The sequence below is a fragment of the Gavialis gangeticus genome, unplaced genomic scaffold, assembly GCF_001723915.1.
Source record: "Gavialis gangeticus isolate Ggan-Ray unplaced genomic scaffold, GavGan_comp1, whole genome shotgun sequence".
Classification (NCBI taxonomy): Eukaryota; Metazoa; Chordata; order Crocodylia; family Gavialidae; genus Gavialis; species Gavialis gangeticus.
In genome coordinates, this window is record NW_017729033.1 from 103,691,031 (window position 1) to 103,712,452 (window position 21,422).

General features: G+C 40.6%; 1 protein-coding gene across 4 annotated transcripts in view; it reads right to left on the reverse strand.

Moving 5' to 3' along the window:
- Positions 1 to 21,422, reverse strand: part of HELQ (helicase, POLQ-like) — a 37,051-nt gene that overhangs the window by 3,328 nt on the left and 12,301 nt on the right. Inside the window, exons 4-18 of one of the 4 annotated variants that reach the window (XM_019525947.1) lie at positions 19,712 to 19,912; positions 18,436 to 18,508; positions 16,759 to 16,856; positions 14,903 to 15,001; positions 13,779 to 13,924; positions 12,145 to 12,384; positions 10,793 to 10,934; positions 10,327 to 10,431; positions 9,415 to 9,637; positions 7,584 to 7,741; positions 6,559 to 6,657; positions 5,885 to 6,058; positions 5,115 to 5,228; positions 1,794 to 1,928; positions 1,338 to 1,575 (exon numbers count right to left, since the gene is read on the reverse strand). In XM_019525947.1, coding sequence (XP_019381492.1) covers positions 1,561 to 1,575; positions 1,794 to 1,928; positions 5,115 to 5,228; positions 5,885 to 6,058; positions 6,559 to 6,657; positions 7,584 to 7,741; positions 9,415 to 9,637; positions 10,327 to 10,431; positions 10,793 to 10,934; positions 12,145 to 12,384; positions 13,779 to 13,924; positions 14,903 to 15,001; positions 16,759 to 16,856; positions 18,436 to 18,508; positions 19,712 to 19,912 — 2,022 coding nt within the window. In that variant the 3' untranslated portion in view covers positions 1,338 to 1,560. Of the gene's footprint in view, positions 1 to 1,337; positions 1,576 to 1,793; positions 1,929 to 5,114; positions 5,229 to 5,884; positions 6,059 to 6,558; positions 6,658 to 7,583; positions 7,742 to 9,414; positions 9,638 to 10,326; positions 10,432 to 10,792; positions 10,935 to 12,144; positions 12,385 to 13,778; positions 13,925 to 14,902; positions 15,002 to 16,758; positions 16,857 to 18,435; positions 18,509 to 19,711; positions 19,913 to 21,422 lie in introns of those variants that run through there. The other 3 variants (XM_019525946.1, XM_019525949.1, XM_019525948.1) reach the window with 3 other exon arrangements.

Below are 21,422 nucleotides of genomic sequence, written 5' to 3' on the forward strand. Positions count from 1 at the left end.
GGGGGGGGGGGGGGGAGGGAAGAGCAGTGGCAGCAATTGCTGCTCCCCTGCTGTGAAATATCTCAACCTGTGGGAAGCCCCACAGGCCAGACAATGCATTAGACTGGCACAGGAAGATGGCCCAGGCCAATCTGGGCTGGCTGGAGGCAGTACAGGATCTGATCCTGGAGCATCAGGCCCAGTACAGGCAGTGTTGATCCTGAACCAGCAGTGCAGAGCTGTGGGTGCAACCCAGCACCCCAATCTAATTGTATGGGGCTTCGGAGGCAGAATGGGGCCCCAATCTGGCGTTGCAGGGGTGAGGAAGGCAGCCTGAGGCCCCAATCTGGGGGCATGGTGCCCAATCCAATCCACGGACTGGTTCATAGCATCACATACTAAGCATCCTTGGATTAAAACAAGTGCAAACAACATGCCACGATCAGTTTAAAAAAAAAGTGCAGAATTTAAAATCTGGTCCCTTCAGCAAGGTCCCATTTAAAAATTACAGTCCAGCAAGACTTTTTTTCAAAATAACATTTTTATTCCAGAGTGCTTGCAACAAAAGGCACTTCTATTTTAAATGTTAAAATAAATTTTCAGATTAACACTAACAGGCTGATCACACAAGTATACAGAAGTAGGCTGTAGATTCCTTGCATTATGCAATAAATACACACCTGATATGAAGACGTTAATCATATTATGGAAGATTGCAGTAATTGGCAACTATCTGTTTAGCAGTTTAGCTATTTTGTTCATCATATTTGAAGTGTCTCTAAGCAAGAGGTGATAGTAACACAACAACAAGCATCCTAATGCAGGGGTCAGCAATGTTTTTGGCTGGAGTGCCAAAAACACCTCAACCCTGATCCAGACCTCGACTCTGAATGCCAGAGGCAGACTCTGGGGGAGCCGTGAGGGTCCAATCCTTGTTGCTGGTAGCGGCTGCATGGGTGCCTCTGGGTGGATGGTGAGGGAGGGGCCAGGGTTGCACTACCTAGGCTCCTTCCCTGTCCTGAGGTGTGCATGCAGCCGCTGCTGGCCTGGAGCTGGTGCCAGGGCTCTGGAGCCCAGTACAGCTGTTTGTAGCCTGCCCACTGCCAGCTGCAACTGCCCAGATGTCAACCCTGTCCTAATGTATTGTTTTTGTTTTCACATGCGCAGTACTGGAACTGGTTGCAGTGTGGAGATCAGAGTATTTAATTGATTCCTTTTACAGTAATTTAAAGTAAACACAGGGTGGCATCTACACATTCATTAATGCACTTTACCTAATGCACATTAAAATCTAGGAGCTCTATTGTGAGGCACTAGAAAAATGTGCATTAGGCTATTTTAACGTGCATTAACTAAAGAGCACTTTTTGTGATGCTTTAATACACATTAAAATAGGCTAATGTGCATTAAAGTGCACATGCAGACATGCCCACTGAGTATATAACAAGGAGTCATTTACAGAAATGTTCCTACGGGGAATAGAAATTGCAGGCAAAAAATACGTAAATAATCTTTTTGTAAAAACAGCTGGAGCTAGATCTATAATAATACTTTTGAAGAACAAACAGCAGTAAAGAAATATCATTTTCCCAAGTTCTAAAAAAAGGCAGTAACAAACCATGGAGAAATTACCTTTTTAAAAATAAGGTGGTAGCCAAGTTCTGTTGTCATTCTTCTGGTGAGCTCCTATCAGGGAATCTCATATTATTCCTGCTAGTCAGGAAAGTCTTAAACAAATTATTAGAGAAAGATTACTAGATAGGAACTAGTTTTCATTCATCCCTGGCAGTTCAAATTACAAAGCTTCTGCTTACCTTTGCTGATGAAATGATTTGTCTGGCCTGACGTCGTGACACATGCTCAACCATCTTCACCAGTATCTCAGGATTTGCATTAGCTAAGTGTGCTAGAGTTTTGTATCCCGCATTATAAAGCTGTTTTGCTCGAGGCTGCAAGACAAAAATGAAACCGTTCAAAAAAAGTATTAGGTTAGTTAATAAGAACTGCAAGGAACCTTTCTTTTTTTGTCAAAGTCAAAACTCTGTGATGACTGCACAAAATTCACCCCTCTGTTATTTAATCTGGATTAATATCGATTAGCATCCTAATGCCAGACTGATACTGTGTGGAGATGAAGCTGATTTATTGTTAGGAACTTTTACCTAAATAAATAGATCTGCCCCTTTCTTCTTCTCGTGTCCTGTCACTATATTCAAATTTGGGTCCAGAAACAGGCACATGTTACTGTTTGATCTGTAGCTTTAGCGAAGTCCTCATTGATGCTTGGTTCTCCAACACATGGGCAGGCCAGAAGGTGTTCTATAATCTCAAAGTTTCCTCCACATTCACACCTTGTGTTTCTGTCATTGGAGTTTCCCCAGTTGCATGTTAACTTCAGTCTCATTGCTCTGTGGCAAATTATCTTTCTGCCTCTCTTATTTCCTGTCAGTAACTGCATTTGTAAATATCTGCATCTTTTTAATTGTCATCTGTCAACAGTATGTGTCCATTTCTGCACCCATATTTGAACATGGTCACAGGATAAAAAGATGACAACCTGTTCAGTTTTAGATTATGGACAAAGCCATGATTGTTGAGTTGCATGTACTCAACAGAGAAGGTCTGTGGTATTTAAATAACAGGATCAAGAGATTTTGTTTTCTTTCCTTTCTCAGATACTTTATCCAGGATAGAACTGCTGTGATGAAAAGTGGCAAAGAGGCTATCGGGTACTTGTTTTGCACGAATGTTGGCTAACAAGCAATTCTAGATCTTTCCACAGTTAAAGGGAGACTATTTCCATCTTATCACAGGTATTATTTTTCTGGTAGAAAAAAACCTATGAGAACTTGTTCTATACCTTAAGCAACATATATAACTGAACTTTGCCACGGAAGTGCTTCCCGATGGCTCTCTGAACTGTATTCTCTGTCTTTTTCCTTATTTTACTTAGTCATATGTTTTTCTCTTCTATTTATGTGAACCCATACACTTAATTGTCGTCTTGAAAACAAAACCAGTCTTGAGAGGCATAGAAACTTTTCATTGTTCCTTAGGTAATCATAGCTTGTGAACATTCAGAGAGTTGATAAGCTGACTTCTCAGAAGAAAGAGGATGTGGTTTTTGCTAGCTAAAAATGCCACAGAGAAGATGCTGCACTGTCCAGTTAACTTAGTGTATTCAACTACCTTATATCTGGATGGTCCAGACTACTAGAAATCTAGAGATGTTTATTCTTGAGCTGCTTTATCTCACACATTTCTAAAGTATTTTAGAGAATATCCAACTTCAACACTAGCTTTAACAGCATTTCCTCCACAAAGTTCCATGCAAGTCTACATATACTGCATTGTTGACTGTTTGTTATATTTAACATCTCAGCCACACGAGAAGGCTGAGGGGGGACCTGGTGACCGTCTATAAACTCACTAGGGGGGACCAGAAGGGTTTGGGGGAGACGCTGTTTCCCCTAGTGCCCGCTGGCATAACAAGGAGTAATGGGCACAAGTTGATGGAGAGGAGGTATAGATTGGACATCCGCAAAAACTACTTCACAGTTAGGGCGGCTAGGAGCAGGACCAACTTCCAAGGGAAGTGGTGCTGGCCCCTACCCTGGGGGTCTTTAAGAAGAGGCTGGATGCCTACCTGGCTGGACTCATTTGAGTCCTGTTTCTTGTTCTGGGGTTTTGTTGTTCTCCCGCCCTGGCGGGGGGTCAGGCTAGAAGATCTATTAGGTCCCTTCCGACCCTGAAACTATGAAACTATTAAATATAATTACCATATTTAACCCCAGTTTTGCCCCTGGGGTAGCAACAGTTAGAGTACAGCACCTCCTGGGATAGTGACGTGCCCAATCCCCTGGGTGTTCTCCACTAGCCCAGGAACAAGTTCAGGGAGAAGGAACCTGTCCACCACCACTACTATTGTCCCTAGTTGAGCCCAGCTCCCCATACAGACTGCTAGGGCTGGGCATGGGGGGCCCTGGAGCTTCCCCCACCTCCAAGGCACCCAGGGGCAGTAGCGGGGGAGGTCACAAATAGAAGAGAAGGGGATGGGAGGTAACATTGAGCAAGGAGGAGAGAGGAGGGGATGCCGAGTTCTTAACTCTTTTGGGGACTTAAAGTTACTGGCTGCTATTCTCAGGGTGTGATCCACTCATCCTGGTGTTGGGGGAGGTGGAATTCAGAGCAAGGATGCAGCCACCCCTGCAGCACCAGTCGCTTCTCTTGCAGCCTCCTTTACAAAATTCTGGATCCATCAATTCCCTTTTCCCATTGCTATAGTAGATGGATTTGGATCCTATTTTGGCTTGAGCATCAGATTAAGAAATATACAATATTTTTGTTGCATTTGTCACAGCAGCCAGGAGCATAAGTCTGAAAATACTACATAAATCAACCTCAAGTTTACCTAGGTAAACATTTTTTTTTATGTAAAACTTAACAGACTAGCTATGGCAGTCATTAAAACACAAATATGATGCTATGTGTTTAATATATTCACTTCCTTCCACAAGAAAATTAGCAACCCAAACAGTGGCAGGAAAAAAATAGGTTCTTAACAAAATGCTCTGTAGCAGGGGTAGGCAACCCCTGGCACATGTGCCAGTGTGGCACATGAAGGCATTTTGCTTGGCATGTGCACCTTGGGGTGGACAGTGGGGGAGCTTGTTGTGGCAATGCAGTCCCGCCCCCCACTGCAGTTGCTTGCAGCCTCCCCGCTGCCTGCTTGCGAGCAGCCTGGGCTCCATGGTGGGCAGCAGAGGTTTGCCCAGAGCCCAGGCTGGCTGTGGCAGGCAATTGGGAGGCTGTAAGTACCTATACAGGGATCTGCAGAGTCCCAGCCCAGTTCATTGCTGGTGCCAGGTGCATTCTTGCCTTGGGGCAGATGCTGGAGAAAGGGCCAGGTCTACGCTGCCACAAGAAGGATCAGGCCCTTTGTGGCTCATCCTGCTGTCTGTCCCTGGCATGCCAACATCTTACAAGTTGAGGTTGCAGGTGTTTTTGGCACTCTGCCCAAAAACATTGCTGACTCCTGCTCTAGTTTCTTTCACAGATGTGTAGATACCACATGGTTAAGGCTAGTATACAAAACTGACATAGGCTAACTTGGGCCAGAATACGCACGTACTAACCTCTAGAACACCTGCCACCTCCATGAGAGGGACGAGTTCTGCCTTAACACAATAGGTCAATCGTTTGGTAAGTTCTGTAAGCAGGGCCTTATAAACCCAAAATTCCTCCAATTCCTGCAGAAACAAAGGATATTACGATCTGAAAAGGAACTCCACAATTCCAGTTTAAGCCTTTTATTAGTTAGTTAGTTAGCTAGTTGGAGCTTTGTCAGGCTGGTGAGCATATGTTCCCTTTGGAAAAGGAAGTATGTTATGTCATCACCTGAAATACTCCTCCTGGACAGTGTCAGGAGTTGTATTGAGCCTTTTTCTGCCAGTCATCCCAATGCAGGGACGTTTCTGAAGAATGAGGAGGTACTTCAGGAATAGTCTTTTGGGAACAATGTTGGACTTTCTGATGTTGAAAGGCTAAAGCAGCAGTAGAACAGCTAGTTTTAACCCTGTTCTCAGATGACACCATTTCAAGGTGGAAGAAGAGGGAAACCTTTGGCAATCATTTGGATCCTGGTATTTTGCAGCAAAGCTCCAAGTGTACACTTTAAACATTCATGATCCGAGAATACCAGTCTAGCCTTTAATATGAAAACTTCATTCTGATACACAAAGGCTTTTCTAAACAGTAAGATGACCCATACCAATGTTCAGATTTGGGTACTAAAAGTCTATAGCAACAGAGATCCTAGTAAATACTTCCTTCGTGCTTTGTAGCAATTACAAATAAAAACATTCACCGATGCCATGCTAGACACCACCCACTGAACATATATTACCTCACAAAAGTGCAGCACACAGGAACAGAACGTGGCAGCCGAGTTAAGGAGATTTTGCACGTAACCACGGGACAAGTTAAATTTTTCTGAAACCACCCATACATTGGTATCTTTTAGCAAGGCATAAAGAACGAAGGATAGGTATAGCCTATTTACAACACCAGTGTCCACATCCTTGGAAGACAGAAAACGTGTTCAGTTAGAATTTAGAATTACAATCCAACAGATGAGATTTTTATACGGCACATTTCCCCACTTCTCTAATTCTATGGAACAAATGGAGTAATTCTGCATTCAAGGATTTTTGAAGCAGAGAAAGAAGCAGAGGGAACTATTTTGGTGAAACAAAGATTCCAGAAGCAGGGCAGAACAAACTGCCTTTAACTGTCTGATTTGTGTTTATGAAACTGCAGACAAAATAACAAAATATAAACATTTTCCAGGGCCAACGGGAGAATCTTGGATTCCTCAGTGTCCATGGCTATATGATATGAAATAAATACAGCTTCATAATAGCAAAGCACTAGTTAAAAGCTGCTTGTTACATTACCATAATTGAAAAATTAACAAATGCTAATTATCAGTTGTACATATTTTTTCTATACGAAATAATTTGATTGAAGAAGTTACCATTCTACTAGTTTTTCCTTTAAAAACAATAATCTTTTACTTACCGTTCTGATGACTTGACCAGATGCCTTTTTTGTAATAAAGCTTTCAGGAACTCCCACAATATCTGCTACTTTCTGTTCTACTGCACTTAGCTGAGTGTACTAAAAGGCAGAATTAATTTAAAAAAAGAAAAAAGAACAAACCATGGAATATTAAAGATGAATTTATCTCTCTGTATGAGTTGCAAAAATATGTTAAAGGGATAGAATATAGCACACTTAATGTCACTTAGCTGTTCTACTTTGTTACATCAGTAAATAAATAACCTTTTAAAAATGTTAATCTCAGTTAATGTATATAATGCTTATGGAATTTGCATTTCTTCACCACCCCCTATAGGAACATTGATGTATTTTTCCAGTGATAAATCTACCTTATTTTTCCTCCCACAAAACTACAAAAACTGCACTCAACTTACATGCAGGGTTGACCTATATAAATTAGCCCTCTCTACAGTTTGACTTTTTCCTTATTATGTGGAAGTATTTTGTGGAAGACTGTATTCTTCAGTTTTACTATGGTATCTTTTTAGACAGTTTTGATCACATGGTTAACATTGCTAAACAGTACATTAAACTATAGGGCAAACTGGACTAACCTTAATTACTCAGCTAGTGGCAGGATCTGTAATTACATTAAATCAATGACTGTTTATCTTTTCTGCCAGCACAGGAGTTGCTATGTATAAGTCCCCCCACTTTTTTTGTAATGTTTAATACTCTTTATGAAGTATACTATTTTATAGTATACTATAAAAATAATCCTACAAAGACCATGAATATAATATTCTTAGTCATTATTTACTTTGCCGTTACACTGACTTGTTTGTAGTCAGAATTGGTTTCCTTCTGTTTCTGACTTCAAACTCTCCAAACTCTCATGACTTGCGTATTCAAACTAGATTTATGCCTAACAAGACAATCACAGACCAAAGTTATTATACTGGGAAGAAAACAGCTATGTAATATAAGTTTTACTTCACTATACAGGGTAGCATTTGTTAATAGGCTTGGAAGTTATGCCATACCTGCTTAAAATAGATCATCCAGTCTGGGTTACAGTGGTAAATCACATCATATGGAGTTGCTAGATAGAGTAGATGAAGGCAGCTCTCAAGTACTAGCCCCTCTAAACCTTTCTTCAAGTCTCTGTAGAGAGCATTACAATATGCCAAGTCTATAGATCCTAAAAGAAATTAGGATAGTTACCTATTTCTATAATTCTCAAATGGCTCACACACATTAGTTAGATACTGTTGTCTCCAATAGTTAGAGACTGGTTGAAATCCAGAAGTATGAGACTTAATAACTTTCCAAAAATCACTGCTCGGTATAACTTGGGATACTCTTAATACAAACATCCCACCATTTTTTAACCTTGCTCAGTTCCTGCCGTCAACATTTACTGGCAACGAGTTCTACAGTCAAATTATATATTATGTGAAAAAAATATTATTTTATGATTTCGGATTTTCTACTTTTATATTACACTGAATATTCCATGTTCTTCCTTTATGAAACAGGGTCTGCATATGCCCTCTCTTATTCCTCTTTGTTCCAAACTAAAACAGTCCCAATATTTACAGTTGGGATTTATGGTTACAATGCCTCTTCACGAGTATTTCTGTGCTTTATTTCTGTTGCCTTTCTCTGAAATCCCTCTAGTTCTGTAGCATCTGTTCCAAGATGACCAGTACTGCATTCTACTCCAGATACAGACACATCATTGAGTATATAAAAGGTACTATACATTATTTACTATTTATCATCCTGTTCCTCATGGATCTTCACATCTGTCTTGCTTTTTCTGAGTGCAACTGCACAATCAGAAATCTTCAGTTAGCTATCTACAACGATGCAAAACTGATATCGTGAGTTAATTTACATCCCAAAAGATGCACAGGCACTTCATGTTTTCTCTTCTAATATGCCTTACTTTGGATTTAGGCACACTGAGTTTCATTTACCATATTGTCCTTTCATTTTGTCAACTTAGATTTTTGATTGGTCTCTCAAGGTCTGGAATAATTAAAATAACCCTCATTGGTAAATCTTGATAAATTACTAGAAAACACCCCTTTCAAGATAATTCATATATTTAATAAAAGATTTAGAATGGAAAGCCAAGGAGATGCTCTGCTTTTCACTTCAGCTACAAGGAAAAACAGACAAATTATTCTTTGCTTAGTTTTTGAACCATTACAATACTCTACATCTGGTGACTTGGATACTTCTTATCAATTTAGTAGTTTCTTGTGCAGGATCTTGTTCAAGGCCTTTAGGAAGTCTGAACAGTCTTACTGAAGGCACCTCTCATAAGACTCAGACGCCATTCAGAAAATGCCAGCTCATGGCATGGGCTCTCACTCATTTGTTGACTATGGAAAAATAATAAAACAATTCTTTTCCTGCAAAGAACACAGAAAACCTCAAAAAGTCAGAATGGTTTTGACCCTATGGATTCCCATTTGAAATATATGGGTTTATCTTGTGAATCACATGTAGGCATTTGCACACCTAACAGTGTTAATATTGTATAGCACCCCACGACACCCTTAAAAGGATCACAGAGCACCCTACAGTGCTACAGAACCCTGGTTGATAATCACTGGATTAGGTTAACTAGTTATTTATTCACTACTTAAATGACATGTTCAAAAAATTCCAAGACATGAGGCTTCTTTATAGAAATAGAGCTGTACCGACTCCAGAATAGTCTGACAGGTGTTTTATTTTAATCATCATATTCAGACAGGTGGGAAGGGGCTGGATAAAAGTTTTAGTTAAGTATGAAAATAAAAAAAAAGATTTAAAAGAGACATGGGGAAAGAAGTGCAATGGAAAGGAACAAATTCTTACCTTTGTAAGCAGCTTGACCCAACTGTGTGATCGCTAGATTACTTGGGGATTTTTGTTCCTTTTCAGACATGATTTTTCTTTTTAGGAGTCCCTTTTCTATTAGGCTTTCCAGTGATTCTTTAATTATATCTGAGAGGCTCTTTTCTTTTGACAGTGTCTTTTGCTGAACACCAAACAGTGTACCACACATGAAGTTGCAGATTTCTTCAAAGTTTCTTGCAATCTACAATAGTTTGGATGTTTTAATCACGTATGACAGAAAAGAAGTGTCACAGCTCAATAAAAGTGTTAACTCTAGCGTCTGCCCTCTTTCTAGCTGAAAACAGTACGTCTACTGAAGACTCCGAACTAGAATGTTAATCCTGCATGTCTACATGACTTCAGGATAAGTGCAACTAATTTGATGAACATGTTGCCTGAAGAAGGGCTCAGCAGAATATCATATGCCACCCCGCTACATTACTGCAGCTTTTAGCATTTGAAATTCGTTTTTATCTTTAAGAAGTTATCTTAAAAGCGTATCTTTAGAACCAAAGCTTTGAAGTACCTAGTAGACAGAAAACAGTTTGGCCTTGTCTACGTCAGAAACTCATCAGGATTCAGTAATTTGGTTGGATAACATGACCACAAGTTTTCCTTGTTTATATTGATTATAATTGCATTTAATGAACTACTCAGGATTAAAAACAAGACCTTGGTGAACACTAACATTATTACTCTCAACCCTAATGAAGCAAAATGAGTCCCAAATGGATTCCATGAAATGGAGTATGCTAACTACAAACGTAATAATATGGAAACTACCGTGAAAGAAACATAGTTCTACCTGTAAATATCATAAATAGTTACCTACATTCTCATTAGTAGTATCATAATGCATCTCTTTACTTAGCCACAGAAAACAATTGATACCTGTAACCCAACCAAGGACAGAAGGAGGTTTTGTATTCCCTTGGTAAACTCAAGTAAAAGGTTGCTGCAACAGTTTTCCAAAGGACTGTTTATTAAATCTTGAACCTAAAATAAAAAGCAAAAGATGAAATCTCTTAATGGGAGAAAATATTTCATCTTCAAAAATATTCTGATATGTACTGGCTTGATTAAAAACTATTCCTGGAGATTTCCAAGTTTTCTGACTGACCTCTAGAGATCAGTTTATGAGCCAAGAGATGTGATATATGGTCAGAAAATACATACGTCTTCTAGCAAGGAATCTGAGTGCCTTTCACAATTGCAGGAAAGTTTTTGGTAACAGTTACTGGTAAGCAAGAAGGACTACATGTGAGAATGCAAAGTTGAGCAAAAGACATTCAGGTCCCTGTTTATCACAGAAATTTAGTCTGATGACTCGAAAAGCTGATATTTTTGTGCAAGTTACCAGATGTTTGTCTTTTTCTTGCACTATAAGAATACTTTCACCAGCACTGTCAATACCAGCTCGACCAGCTCTGCCAATCATCTGCTTGTACTGATTCTTTTTCAGGAATTCTGTTGCAACATAGGGTGCTCTTAAAATAACCCTAAGGTATTAAAAATAAAAGAAAAAAAGAGAGGAAAGACCCAGATAAGTTACATTCTGCATTTCAAGTATTTAAAGCATCAGTAAAATCATACAAAGGAAAAAGTTTTCCCTAAGGAAAAAAAATATTTACCTTGGGATGACAAGAAATAAGTGAAGAATAAATCTCATTTTTATATACATGCAGCTCACAAACCTGGATAATTTTGAGTACAGGCAGTCCTTGACTTACAACGTGTTGAATTACATTTTGCACCTACACCATTTATAAATTGACACCCTGTTTCAATTTTGATGTCAGTTTTGACTTTACAACACTTGATCCGACACCACACCAGCGAACAAGTTCGCTGTGTCGCCAATCTCCATGGAGAACATCTGTCCAAATTTCCTTGGACACTTTCTTTAAGAAAGCACACAAGACTCCAGAAAAACCTGCAGCCAAGACTCCTGAGAAGACTCCAGCCAAGAACCCTTTAAAAAGACCAACCAAGAGCCCTTCAAAAAGTCTAGCAAAGTCACCTCAAAGAAGTCCTTCCAAATCAATATGATTGCTATTTACAATATAAATACATTAATGTAGCTATATTACTCGTCGATAATTGGTTGAGTACAAAATTCTGGGTTATTTTTAGTGAAAATAGGGCATCAGGCCTTGGTTCAAGAACCAACCCCCCATTTATAACATTGTTTCCTATGGGAAAATGGATTTCGAGCTACAAAGTTTTGACTTAAGACCTGCTAAGTCGGAGGACTGCCTTGTTGGGGAAGGTGGGAGGGAGCTCTGTCTGTGACCTGACCATCCTCTGTTATGCAAGTTACAAAGGGTGAAGTGGCCACTAAGGAAAAAGGCCTTGGAACAAGACTCCGATTAGTAAAGATAGGTTATAGGTCCCATGCAGACAGCAAAGACACTGTTGTACACCCAAGGGACTATGGGAACTGAATGACAGAGTTCGGTAATGATGCCCTTACCCAGATCTCAGATATTAGTTTCTCTGTGCCAAATTAATTAGATGTGAAACCAGGCACCTTGAAGGTCAAGTGCTGTGAATAAGTCACTATGAGTCAAGGTACACATTCACCCTTCTGTAAGTGTTGTGACAGGCTTAGCCAATGATTGGAACAAAACTCAAACTTAAGTCTGTTAAAGGGTTTTAACAACATAGGCTTTAATGAAACCATATAGTAAATATTTTTGTGGGGCTAACCTTCGAGCTGGTAGATTGACTCCAGCAGCTAAAGTAGATGTGCAGGTAAGAAGGCATAGAACACCTGAAGAATAAGCTTCCTCTATACTTTTCCTTTCATCACTTGTAAGCCCACTGTGATGGTAAGCAATGCCAAATGAAACTGTTCGCTTTAGAACAGGACAGATTGTTCCATTACCAATGTTCTTCAAGTTCATAAGAAGGTCTTGTTTCTCTTTTTTTCTGTGATTTTCATATTCTCTTAGGGAAGAAAAAAAAAAGAATGATCAAAGTCTAAATTGTTTAACTACAAAAAATAAAAACAAAAGATGCACTTAAGCTTCTTCCGCTCATTATCCATTACTTCAGTAAGATATTTGCAATTTAGAAATCAATTATTCTATTACCAAAGAAATAACACAGAATTAGATACAAGCAGAATTCAACCTGCACATCAAGTCAACAAAACAGAACTAGGACACAGTAAACATTTTCTGGTTTCAAGACACTGGGTGTCTGTACACGTGTCAGGAGGCTGCTCTGATGCGCTGTAATTATAGCACGTTGGAGCAGACTCGATTAATCGAGTCTGCTGGGGTGTGCTAATTAGTGTGCTCAGCAAGCCTCTCAGAGCTGCTCTAATTAAAGTACACCCCCCCCCCTCGAGCGCATGTAAAAATGCCAACTGAGTTTAGTAAAAAATACCACATGAACTGATAGTGAGTCTTGCAATAGCACAGATTTGTTTCCTTAGAAGCAGCAGTCAGAATGAGGGGAATATATAGTACATAAAGATTCCAATTTTCAAGGGGTTTCTTTTCCTTAGCCATAGATTCAGGTAAATAAGACAACCCAGAATTTAAGAAAACTCCCCTAATAATTAGATTCTATATATGGAAAATTTATAAATTTGTTAAAAATTTCCATGTATAGAATCTTATTATTGGAGGGTTGTTTCTAATTCATCCCCACCACTGCTGCAGGGCGGTAGGGGAGAATGTGATGTGGAGAGGAGAGGCAGCTTGTCCCCTGCTTGTGCCTGCCTCTTGCCACCTCTGCCCCCTGCTAGCTCCACCTCTCACACGTTTATCCTTGTTTCATGCTGACAGGCTTTATCCCTGTTCTAGTCCAGGTCTCTGAGCACAGCTCATAATTTGCAATATACAATATTCAATGTAATCTTTAATTTGCATTTATTGTTTGCATCTTATATTCCCAATATATGTAACTAAACGTAAGCAGCTTCGCAACACTCTACCACTGTGCATGACAGGAAGTAAAGCAAGAAGAACAGAGAAGGGGAGTGTTAATTTACAAAGAATGACAAGAATAAGACGTGAATTACATAGCATGCCTCTTTGAATGAACCCTACATTTTCTTTTTCTGTTTATTTTCTTAATTAACTCCTGAAAAGTTGTGTTCTAACGGTTGTTTCTGACTTAAACCAAAAAGGAACCCTAAAACTGGAGTTCTACAGAAGTTGTACAGCCTTGCATAATTTTATTCTCAGAAGACAACTACTTCTTCTTGGTCAGGGATCTTTACTACTGTCACTGCAGATGAAAAGTGAGTAGTTTTGTGTTATTAGAGGTAAACGTTCAATTCTGATTTAACACTTTAAGGGTGGTCTAAAACAGTAATAAAAGACACATACTTCTTCAGATACTTGCATATCATTTCAGCTACATTTTCACAGTTCTTTTTAGTGGGACAAAAGACTAGGCAGGAGTAATTTGGAATAACTTCAGTCACCAATGCAATAAGATGGTCAGGATCCATTCTTTCCAGATTACTAGAATACTAAAATAAAAATTAAATGAGTTATTAGACAATACAACTTTTTATTTATCTGCAGTAAGCCTAAGACTCCAAGCCTGCAAATATGTACATCTGTTCTTAACTTTACTCACTTGAATAATCCCCTCTGCTTCATCATAAATGTTACAGAAGTTTAAATGTTAGTAGAATCAGCTTATCCACTATGACTCTTTCAATTAAGGGACACCTGCACTTTGAACTCAAGGGGAACAGAGGGTGAGAACAGAATATTTTGCCTCATTCCTATTATCCTTGGGCTACAAGCACCGATGTGATGTCCACTGTGCTATTAGCGGCACTCTTATGAAAAGAAAACAGCATCTAAACCAGCAATTCAAGGAGACCTTCATTCACTACTCGACTGGTTCAGAGAGCAAGAGAAACTCTGGGGACATATACAGCTATGCATAGCAATAGGAAGAGACAAGTCTCACCAAGTACTACATTACAGTTGTGTGGAATGGGGAACCGTGGGATTGCAGGCATCACAAATAAGAATCAACAACAGTATGACCACCTTTCTTATCCTACCATTTCCACCTTTGTGACTCAAGTACATTGGGCCCCATATATGAACTATGACAACTATTAAAATGGTAGGGGGAAAAAAAAAAAATCACCAGAAACCTAAGAGCCAGTGTGGAAGACAAGGGTCTTTCCTACAACTTCCTGAGAGCAAATGGAAGAACTTGCCTTCTTTTCCTCTCACACAGTCAAAGAAAATATAAAACCACTAATAGTCACCCGTCACCCAAAAATAACAATTCATGTTGTTATTTGTAAAGCTTATTTTTATGGTTACTATTGCCCTTTTACATTAAACATTTTGGAACCACTAAGTCATAATGGCCTATTTTGTAAAAATACTATAAATAAACCCTGATTTTAAAAAACATACATTTTTTAAACACTATTCAGTACTTAAGAAACTAAAAAACTTCACAAAATTAGCACTATTACCTTGAAATTAAGATGACGTGAAAAAGTAAAACCATTCTCTGCTTTGCTGTCAACTTCATAGATACCGTCTCGTATTTTAACATACTCCTTTAATTCCACCTATGTTGGCAAAAAGAGAAATTGCATATTAACATATTAACCAAATTACTGTCTTCTTCACTAAGAGCTCTGTGCCAAGGCCATCTAACTTTTAAGTTGCTGGGGTCTACACCAGCAGGAGCCACATGCTGTGCGAGGTGCATGGGGTGAGCCATGGCCCTCTGGGCCATACACCATGTAGATGGACCCCCAACTGCCCTATTACACTGATAGTGACTGAGCCTGTGGGTTCTCAAATTCATAGAGAGCTGACTAATTTCAGTTTTGCATACTACATCATCTATCAAGTATTACGCTGAAGGGGACTGAAATAGCAAAGCCTCTTGATTTCAACAGTAGTTGTTATAAATCAAGTACCTCTGGCTTTTGAATTTCCATTGCCACTACTGACTTTTCAAAAAGTAAACATCATGGAAATATAACCAATCCAAAAGGAGAAATGCATCTTTTTCATTCTCAATCATTTTTTTCAGACTATACAAACCTATATTTTCCCTGGGCCGAAAAGAAAAAAGGTCAACCCATAAATTAAGCCAAGGCTGTGTAACTTATGCGGCCCTTGGCCACACAGACCACATGAACCACACACTGCAGGGTGGCCTCCCCTCCCTAGAATCCTCCCCACAGTGCAGGCTGCACCACATGCTAACTGTTTGTAGTCTGTATGCAGCCCGCAGACCATATGTGACCTACAAACTGGACAGCCCTAAGTTAAGCAATGCATGTAGTCATGAAGAATAAAAAGTGCCTTCTCAATCACGATAAACAGTTGGTCTATATACATTTTCTTCTTATGACTAACAATAATTTAGAAACCAGTTTTAATTAAAAGGGTACAATCCTATGGCACAGACAGTGGCGATGTGTAGGGGGTGCATGTGCACCCCGAGAGGCCACGCTCCCTGCTTATGCAACGGGTGTGGGGGCAGGCGGAAGCACCAGATGAAGAGCTGTGGCCACTTCTGAGAGTGCTGCGGCCGCTTCCCAGTCGGTGCCATTGGCCATGGGGGACCCCGCCCCGGTTGGTGAGATTGGCCACAGGGGGACCCTCCCTCGGTTGGTGACTGGTCACTGGGGGGTGGGGGGCATGCTCCCCCCCCCCCCGACTGAAGTAGCACCAGTTGCCAACGGCCACGGATGAAAATAGGTTGTGTTAAGATATAAGTTAAAATTATGGTAATAAACTGTGTCTTTATATCATTATAACTGCATACACAATAAGGTGTCATGTTACATTGACTAAAGTTGGTTTCCAAGCCAAAATAGTTAGAAAGGTCACAAAAGTCTGTGCACTGAAAACCCAACTGTTGGCCTAAGTAAAGCAGATCACAGAATGTGATGTTAAGAAGTGAGTGATGCTAATTCACCAGAGTGAAACCAAATAAAGGAAATGGAAAAGATCTCGAATATCCATGTTTGCTGTTTACTCCCTTAGACAAACTATATTTGCAAACAATGACTGGCATCAGGAAAATGCTTTGTAAGATGTAAACAACTAGTGTATAGGAGGCCAAGGCAAGACCACTTATCTTTGGAGATGAGTGCCCGTTTCGCTCTCCCTAGGCATGCTGCAAACTAATCAGTTGTGGTAGCCCAATAAAAGAAATGCATTTGCTTTCAAACTAAGCCAGTCACGTGGTCATTGTAGCAAGGACAGAGCATAGGACTGAGGTTGGAGGTCCAACACTGAGAGGCTGACTTCTACTTTTAACCTTAAAAATACTACGTTCAAGCTTCTGCTAATCTTGAATATGTACCGGTCTAAAACTATCAGTGTAATACTCCGCTTGCAAGAACTGCTGCAAGTCTCCAACATTGTTTAGAGTTGCACTCATTCCAATTATTTGAGTAGTTTCTGTAAAACAGAAAAGGCAGAAGTTAAGTCACAAGACACATTTATTACTATGCTAGCAAACTGCCTGTCAAGAATGATCAGGGAGGGAGGGGAGGCAGGACCAGGGACACAGCGCCGCCTCCCACCACCCCATGCTGCCACCTCTTCCCGAGAGCAGGGGGAGGGGCGAAGCTTGCCAACCCATCCCCTCTGTCAGCACCCTGCACTGCTGCCACCTCCAAGGAGCGGGGCTGGGGAGGACGAGAACGAAGTTAGTGATGCTGGATGCACTCCCCTGCACCATCCAGTCTGTCCTGGTGGTGCTCCACCATCCCACTGTCCCCGCCACTGGCCTCACCCCCCTACTCCATCCCTGCTATTATAGCGGTGCTCCACCATCCCACGCAGCCCCCTCTGCCATATCCAAGCTTGAGAGTTGCAAGAGTCCCGTTCCTTCCCCCATACCCTGCCATCTATCTGTACGGAGCATTCTGATTGGTTGTTTCAGTAAGCATTGTGATTGGCTGCTGAGACAACCAATCAGAGTTCTGCAAAAGCCTTATGGACAGAGACAGACAGACAGACTAAGCCCTTTATATATACAGAATACAGTACCTATGACAAAAATGCTTAATGACTTATTTAGGATCTATTTTATCATTGCATTATTTTGCTATTTGCATTATTTTATTTTATCATTGCAACACTAAGCCATTAAGGAAAGGAACTAGTATCTAAAAACTATGCCAAGAGAAAATGTTAGGAATCAAATTTTAAAAAGCAATGAACACAGCAGCTTTATCCATTTCAATACAAATTAATTAGAGCTTTTTATGTGCTGTATCAAGAATAGATCTCTTTCAATATAATAGTTGCTCTACTGAAGCCTAATTTTGTAAATCTAATATATGAGCTCCAAAAATATATTAATGAAAGGAAGCCTCCCAATGCATTAAGGCATTAACAATTTCACTGCATTCTGTGCAACTCCAGTGCTGTTCATAAAATCTTATTCTCAGTTTCCCAAAAAGCCCAAATTTGGTTTGGCAGTTTTCAAACTTCTCAAATTTAACAGCTGACCTGCTCATTAATATAATCACCCAGTGGTACTAAAATATCAAAGCTTCAGGAGACAAAAATGTATTTAAATAAACAAAGAAGAATGGAACTTATATTTCTTGTGGTAACAAAGTGGCTTTGGCAAAAGTTTTAACATATATAGGGCTCAATCTAACTTAAATTGTCCTTGCTTTCATGTGACCTCTTCTATCATTTGTACTGACAAATGCTTCAGTGGTCCCAGAAGCCTTTATAACCATTTAACAGGAAGGAGAAGATAACCCTCTGGACGAAAGATTTCACATCACACTGGAATTTCTGAGAGGAAAGAGGAGAATTATCAGAAGACTACTCCAGGAACACAAGCAACATACCATGCAAGGAAAAAATAACTCTAGTAATCTAAGGTGAAGTACACCGTTACAGAGCCAAGTTCTGAAAAATTTTAGATATGCTCAAACCAAAATAAACTTATCTAAATTATGCAGCCTCACAAATTTTTTATAACATGTATTATGGTCCTGATGCAGGGGTTACTTACTGCTAGTGTACAGAATTTTTGCAAGAGTCATTTCCAGGATAGCGCCACGACTCCCTTCACCAATCATGTGCAGCTTTGAATAAGAAGTTGAGAATGGGAACTGTTAGAATAATTACAGACCTTTCCATCCCTGTACATACAGCCATACCACACAACTTCATAATATTTTAATTCAGAAAACACATTGTCAGGTATGTCTTTGATATAATTTTATTGAATTTTGACTGTAAACCTTCCTCAATAAATATCACCTACTAAACACATATTTCACTAAGGAGAGTGAGGAAAAAGTTAACAACACTGGTATTTGTTTACCATTAGGTCTGCCTTCCATTTAATTAAAACAAAATGGTCATAGGAATGGCATTTCCTGACCTGACCACTACTAATTGTAGTGATATTTATTATTAGTTAAAGTATTTTATGTGTCTTTGTCCAGAAGAATGTGAACTGCAAAAGATAGTACTGGCTTTTCTTTTATTAACAACCCACTACAAGTATGAAATCAAAGAGAATCCTAAAAGTTTTTTTTCCTGTTTATATTACTACATATAATTGAAAGAAACAGGTTAATGCGAGTCATATTGTATACACATATTTTCTGTACATTGTTTATTATGAACTGAAGTGACACCTTTCAGTTTATCCTAGAGGTGATACAATTGTTTGTTACTCCCAAAAACAGGACAGAAACTGAATTGTGACCATGTGATCTTGCCCTGCAGGTGCAGGTTCCCCGAGGGGGTGGGGAACCTACACCTGCGAGGTATCCAGGTTGTACTGTATCAAAGGAGTCCAGCCACCAAGTGAACAATACTATACAGCAGGGGTTGTCAACTGGGGGTATGCAAAACCCTGGGGGTACTTGAGAATGCCCCGGGGGTATGCAGCGTGGAGAAGTGGGAGTACTTGGGAAGCGTGCTGCTGCATGCCACTCTGTGGCAGTGCACTTCCCAAGTACCCTCACTTCTCTTGCTGCCACCCAAGTTCCACCCCCCACCAGTTCATCAACTGGTCACTGGGGAAAACACCCCTCCCTCCTGCTCATCCAGGGGGTACAGTCCAGGAGGGATACCCACCAGAAGGGGTGGTATACTCCTTAAAAAAGGCTGAAAACTCCTGCTGTACAGGACAAATGTTAGTCAGTTACCAACTTGTTAAGCAGTGTTTTCCACTACAGTATGTGCATAATAATCTGCTAGAAAATATATATTTGTGTAAATAATTAAAAAGGCACAGCATGTTAATAAACCTATTGCAAATTATTTTAACAAACCTCATCTACTACAACTAGGCCCAAATCACCAATTCTTCTGGTTTCAATCAGAGCATTCACCAAGCCATGTCCTTTTTCTATAGTAGCGATGTACAGAGATTTCTTTGTTCTCCGCTTGATTGGAGGAAATCTTCCTTTACTGCCTGCATATTCTTCCACCAGGAAACCTAGTTCTACTCCAAAACTTGACAAAGCCCAAACCTGCAGTGTAATAAAGTGCAAACGTACAGATTAGATAAAGAGGACATATCAACATTTAATGATACTGATTTGCAACTGACTTGAAGCAGGCATAAATTCAGGATTAAGGCCATTCAAAAAAACCCCAAACAACTGAGTGAAAATGCAGTTCTCCATCTCTATGTCAGGATTTATGTATGTGTATGGAAAGATGCCCACAAAGTAAGGCAGAATGAAAATTTGCAGTATACTAATTGAATGCTTTGGGGTAGTGTTCACACTCAAATATCAATAGCTAAATTCACGACCTAAATTACTCTGTAGTAACTTCAGTAGGTAGACAAACCCCTTGGGATAAAGGTCTCAACCAAAGCCAATGAATACTTCATTACAGAGAACAGTGCGACAGCCTCTAAACTAGATTAAAAAACAAAAGCACCTTCTTCATTTCCTGGATGATATTTGTTTAAGACATGCAAACTAGGCCTGTGCGAAGCAGCTGGTATTTGCTTCGGATTCGGCTGATTCAGGGGACAGTGATTAGATTCGGTGATTTGAATCACTGTCCCAAATCAATTTGGCTGAATCTCCAAATCAAACAGGCCCCATCCCCAGCCCCATCAATGGTTGCCCTGCCCGGCCCCAGCGTCCCAGCTCTTTAAAAGAAAAAGGCACCCTGCACTCACTGGCTACTGCCAGGTGGGGGAGGGGGTGAGGGGGACCACACGACACACACAAGATCTTTGCTGCCCCCCATTGCCCCATGTTGCGTGGGGGGGCTCTGCCATGAGCCCCCAGAAGCCTTGATAGCTGCTACAGCAGCCAGTGAGTGCAGGGCTTTTTTTTTTTTTTAAAAGCACTGGGATGCTGAGGCCAGACAGGGCAGCCATTGACAGGGCTCAGAGAGTGCATGGGGGATGGAGGCTCAAGGCACAGTCCCCCATGCAGCATGGGGCAGTGGGGATCACCCCCCTGGCCTGGCAGGAGCTGTTGAGTGCGTTTTTTTTTTTGAAGAGCCATGTGCACACCCAATGGAAGGGAGGGGCCATCACCAGGGAGGATTATACTGCGGTTGCTCGGGGCTGCAGGGGGGCAGTCAGGAAGGCCAAGGCAGAGATGGAATTGGGACTAGCTTCCCGGATCCGGGACAACAAGAAGTCCTTTTTTAAATACATAGGGGGCAAAAAGAAGGTTCCAGGTAACGTGGGGCCCCTGCAGGACACGCTAGGAAATTTGGTCGTCACACCAAAGCTAACCTATTTAACAATTTCTTTGCCTTCATTTTCCTGAGCAGGGACCGGAACAGCCACCCCCCCTCTGGACCCCTCTTAAACCCGAGGGGAGGCGCACCTAGGTCAAGGGTTAGTGAGGAACTAGTTAGGCAACTTCTGGAGGGACTGGATTCAAAATCAGCTGGTCCGGACGATCTCCACCCTACACTACTGAGGGAACTAGCTGAGGTCACTGCAGGACCCCGGTGCGGCTTTATGAGCACTCATGGTGCTCTGGTGTGGTGCCAGAGGACTGGAAG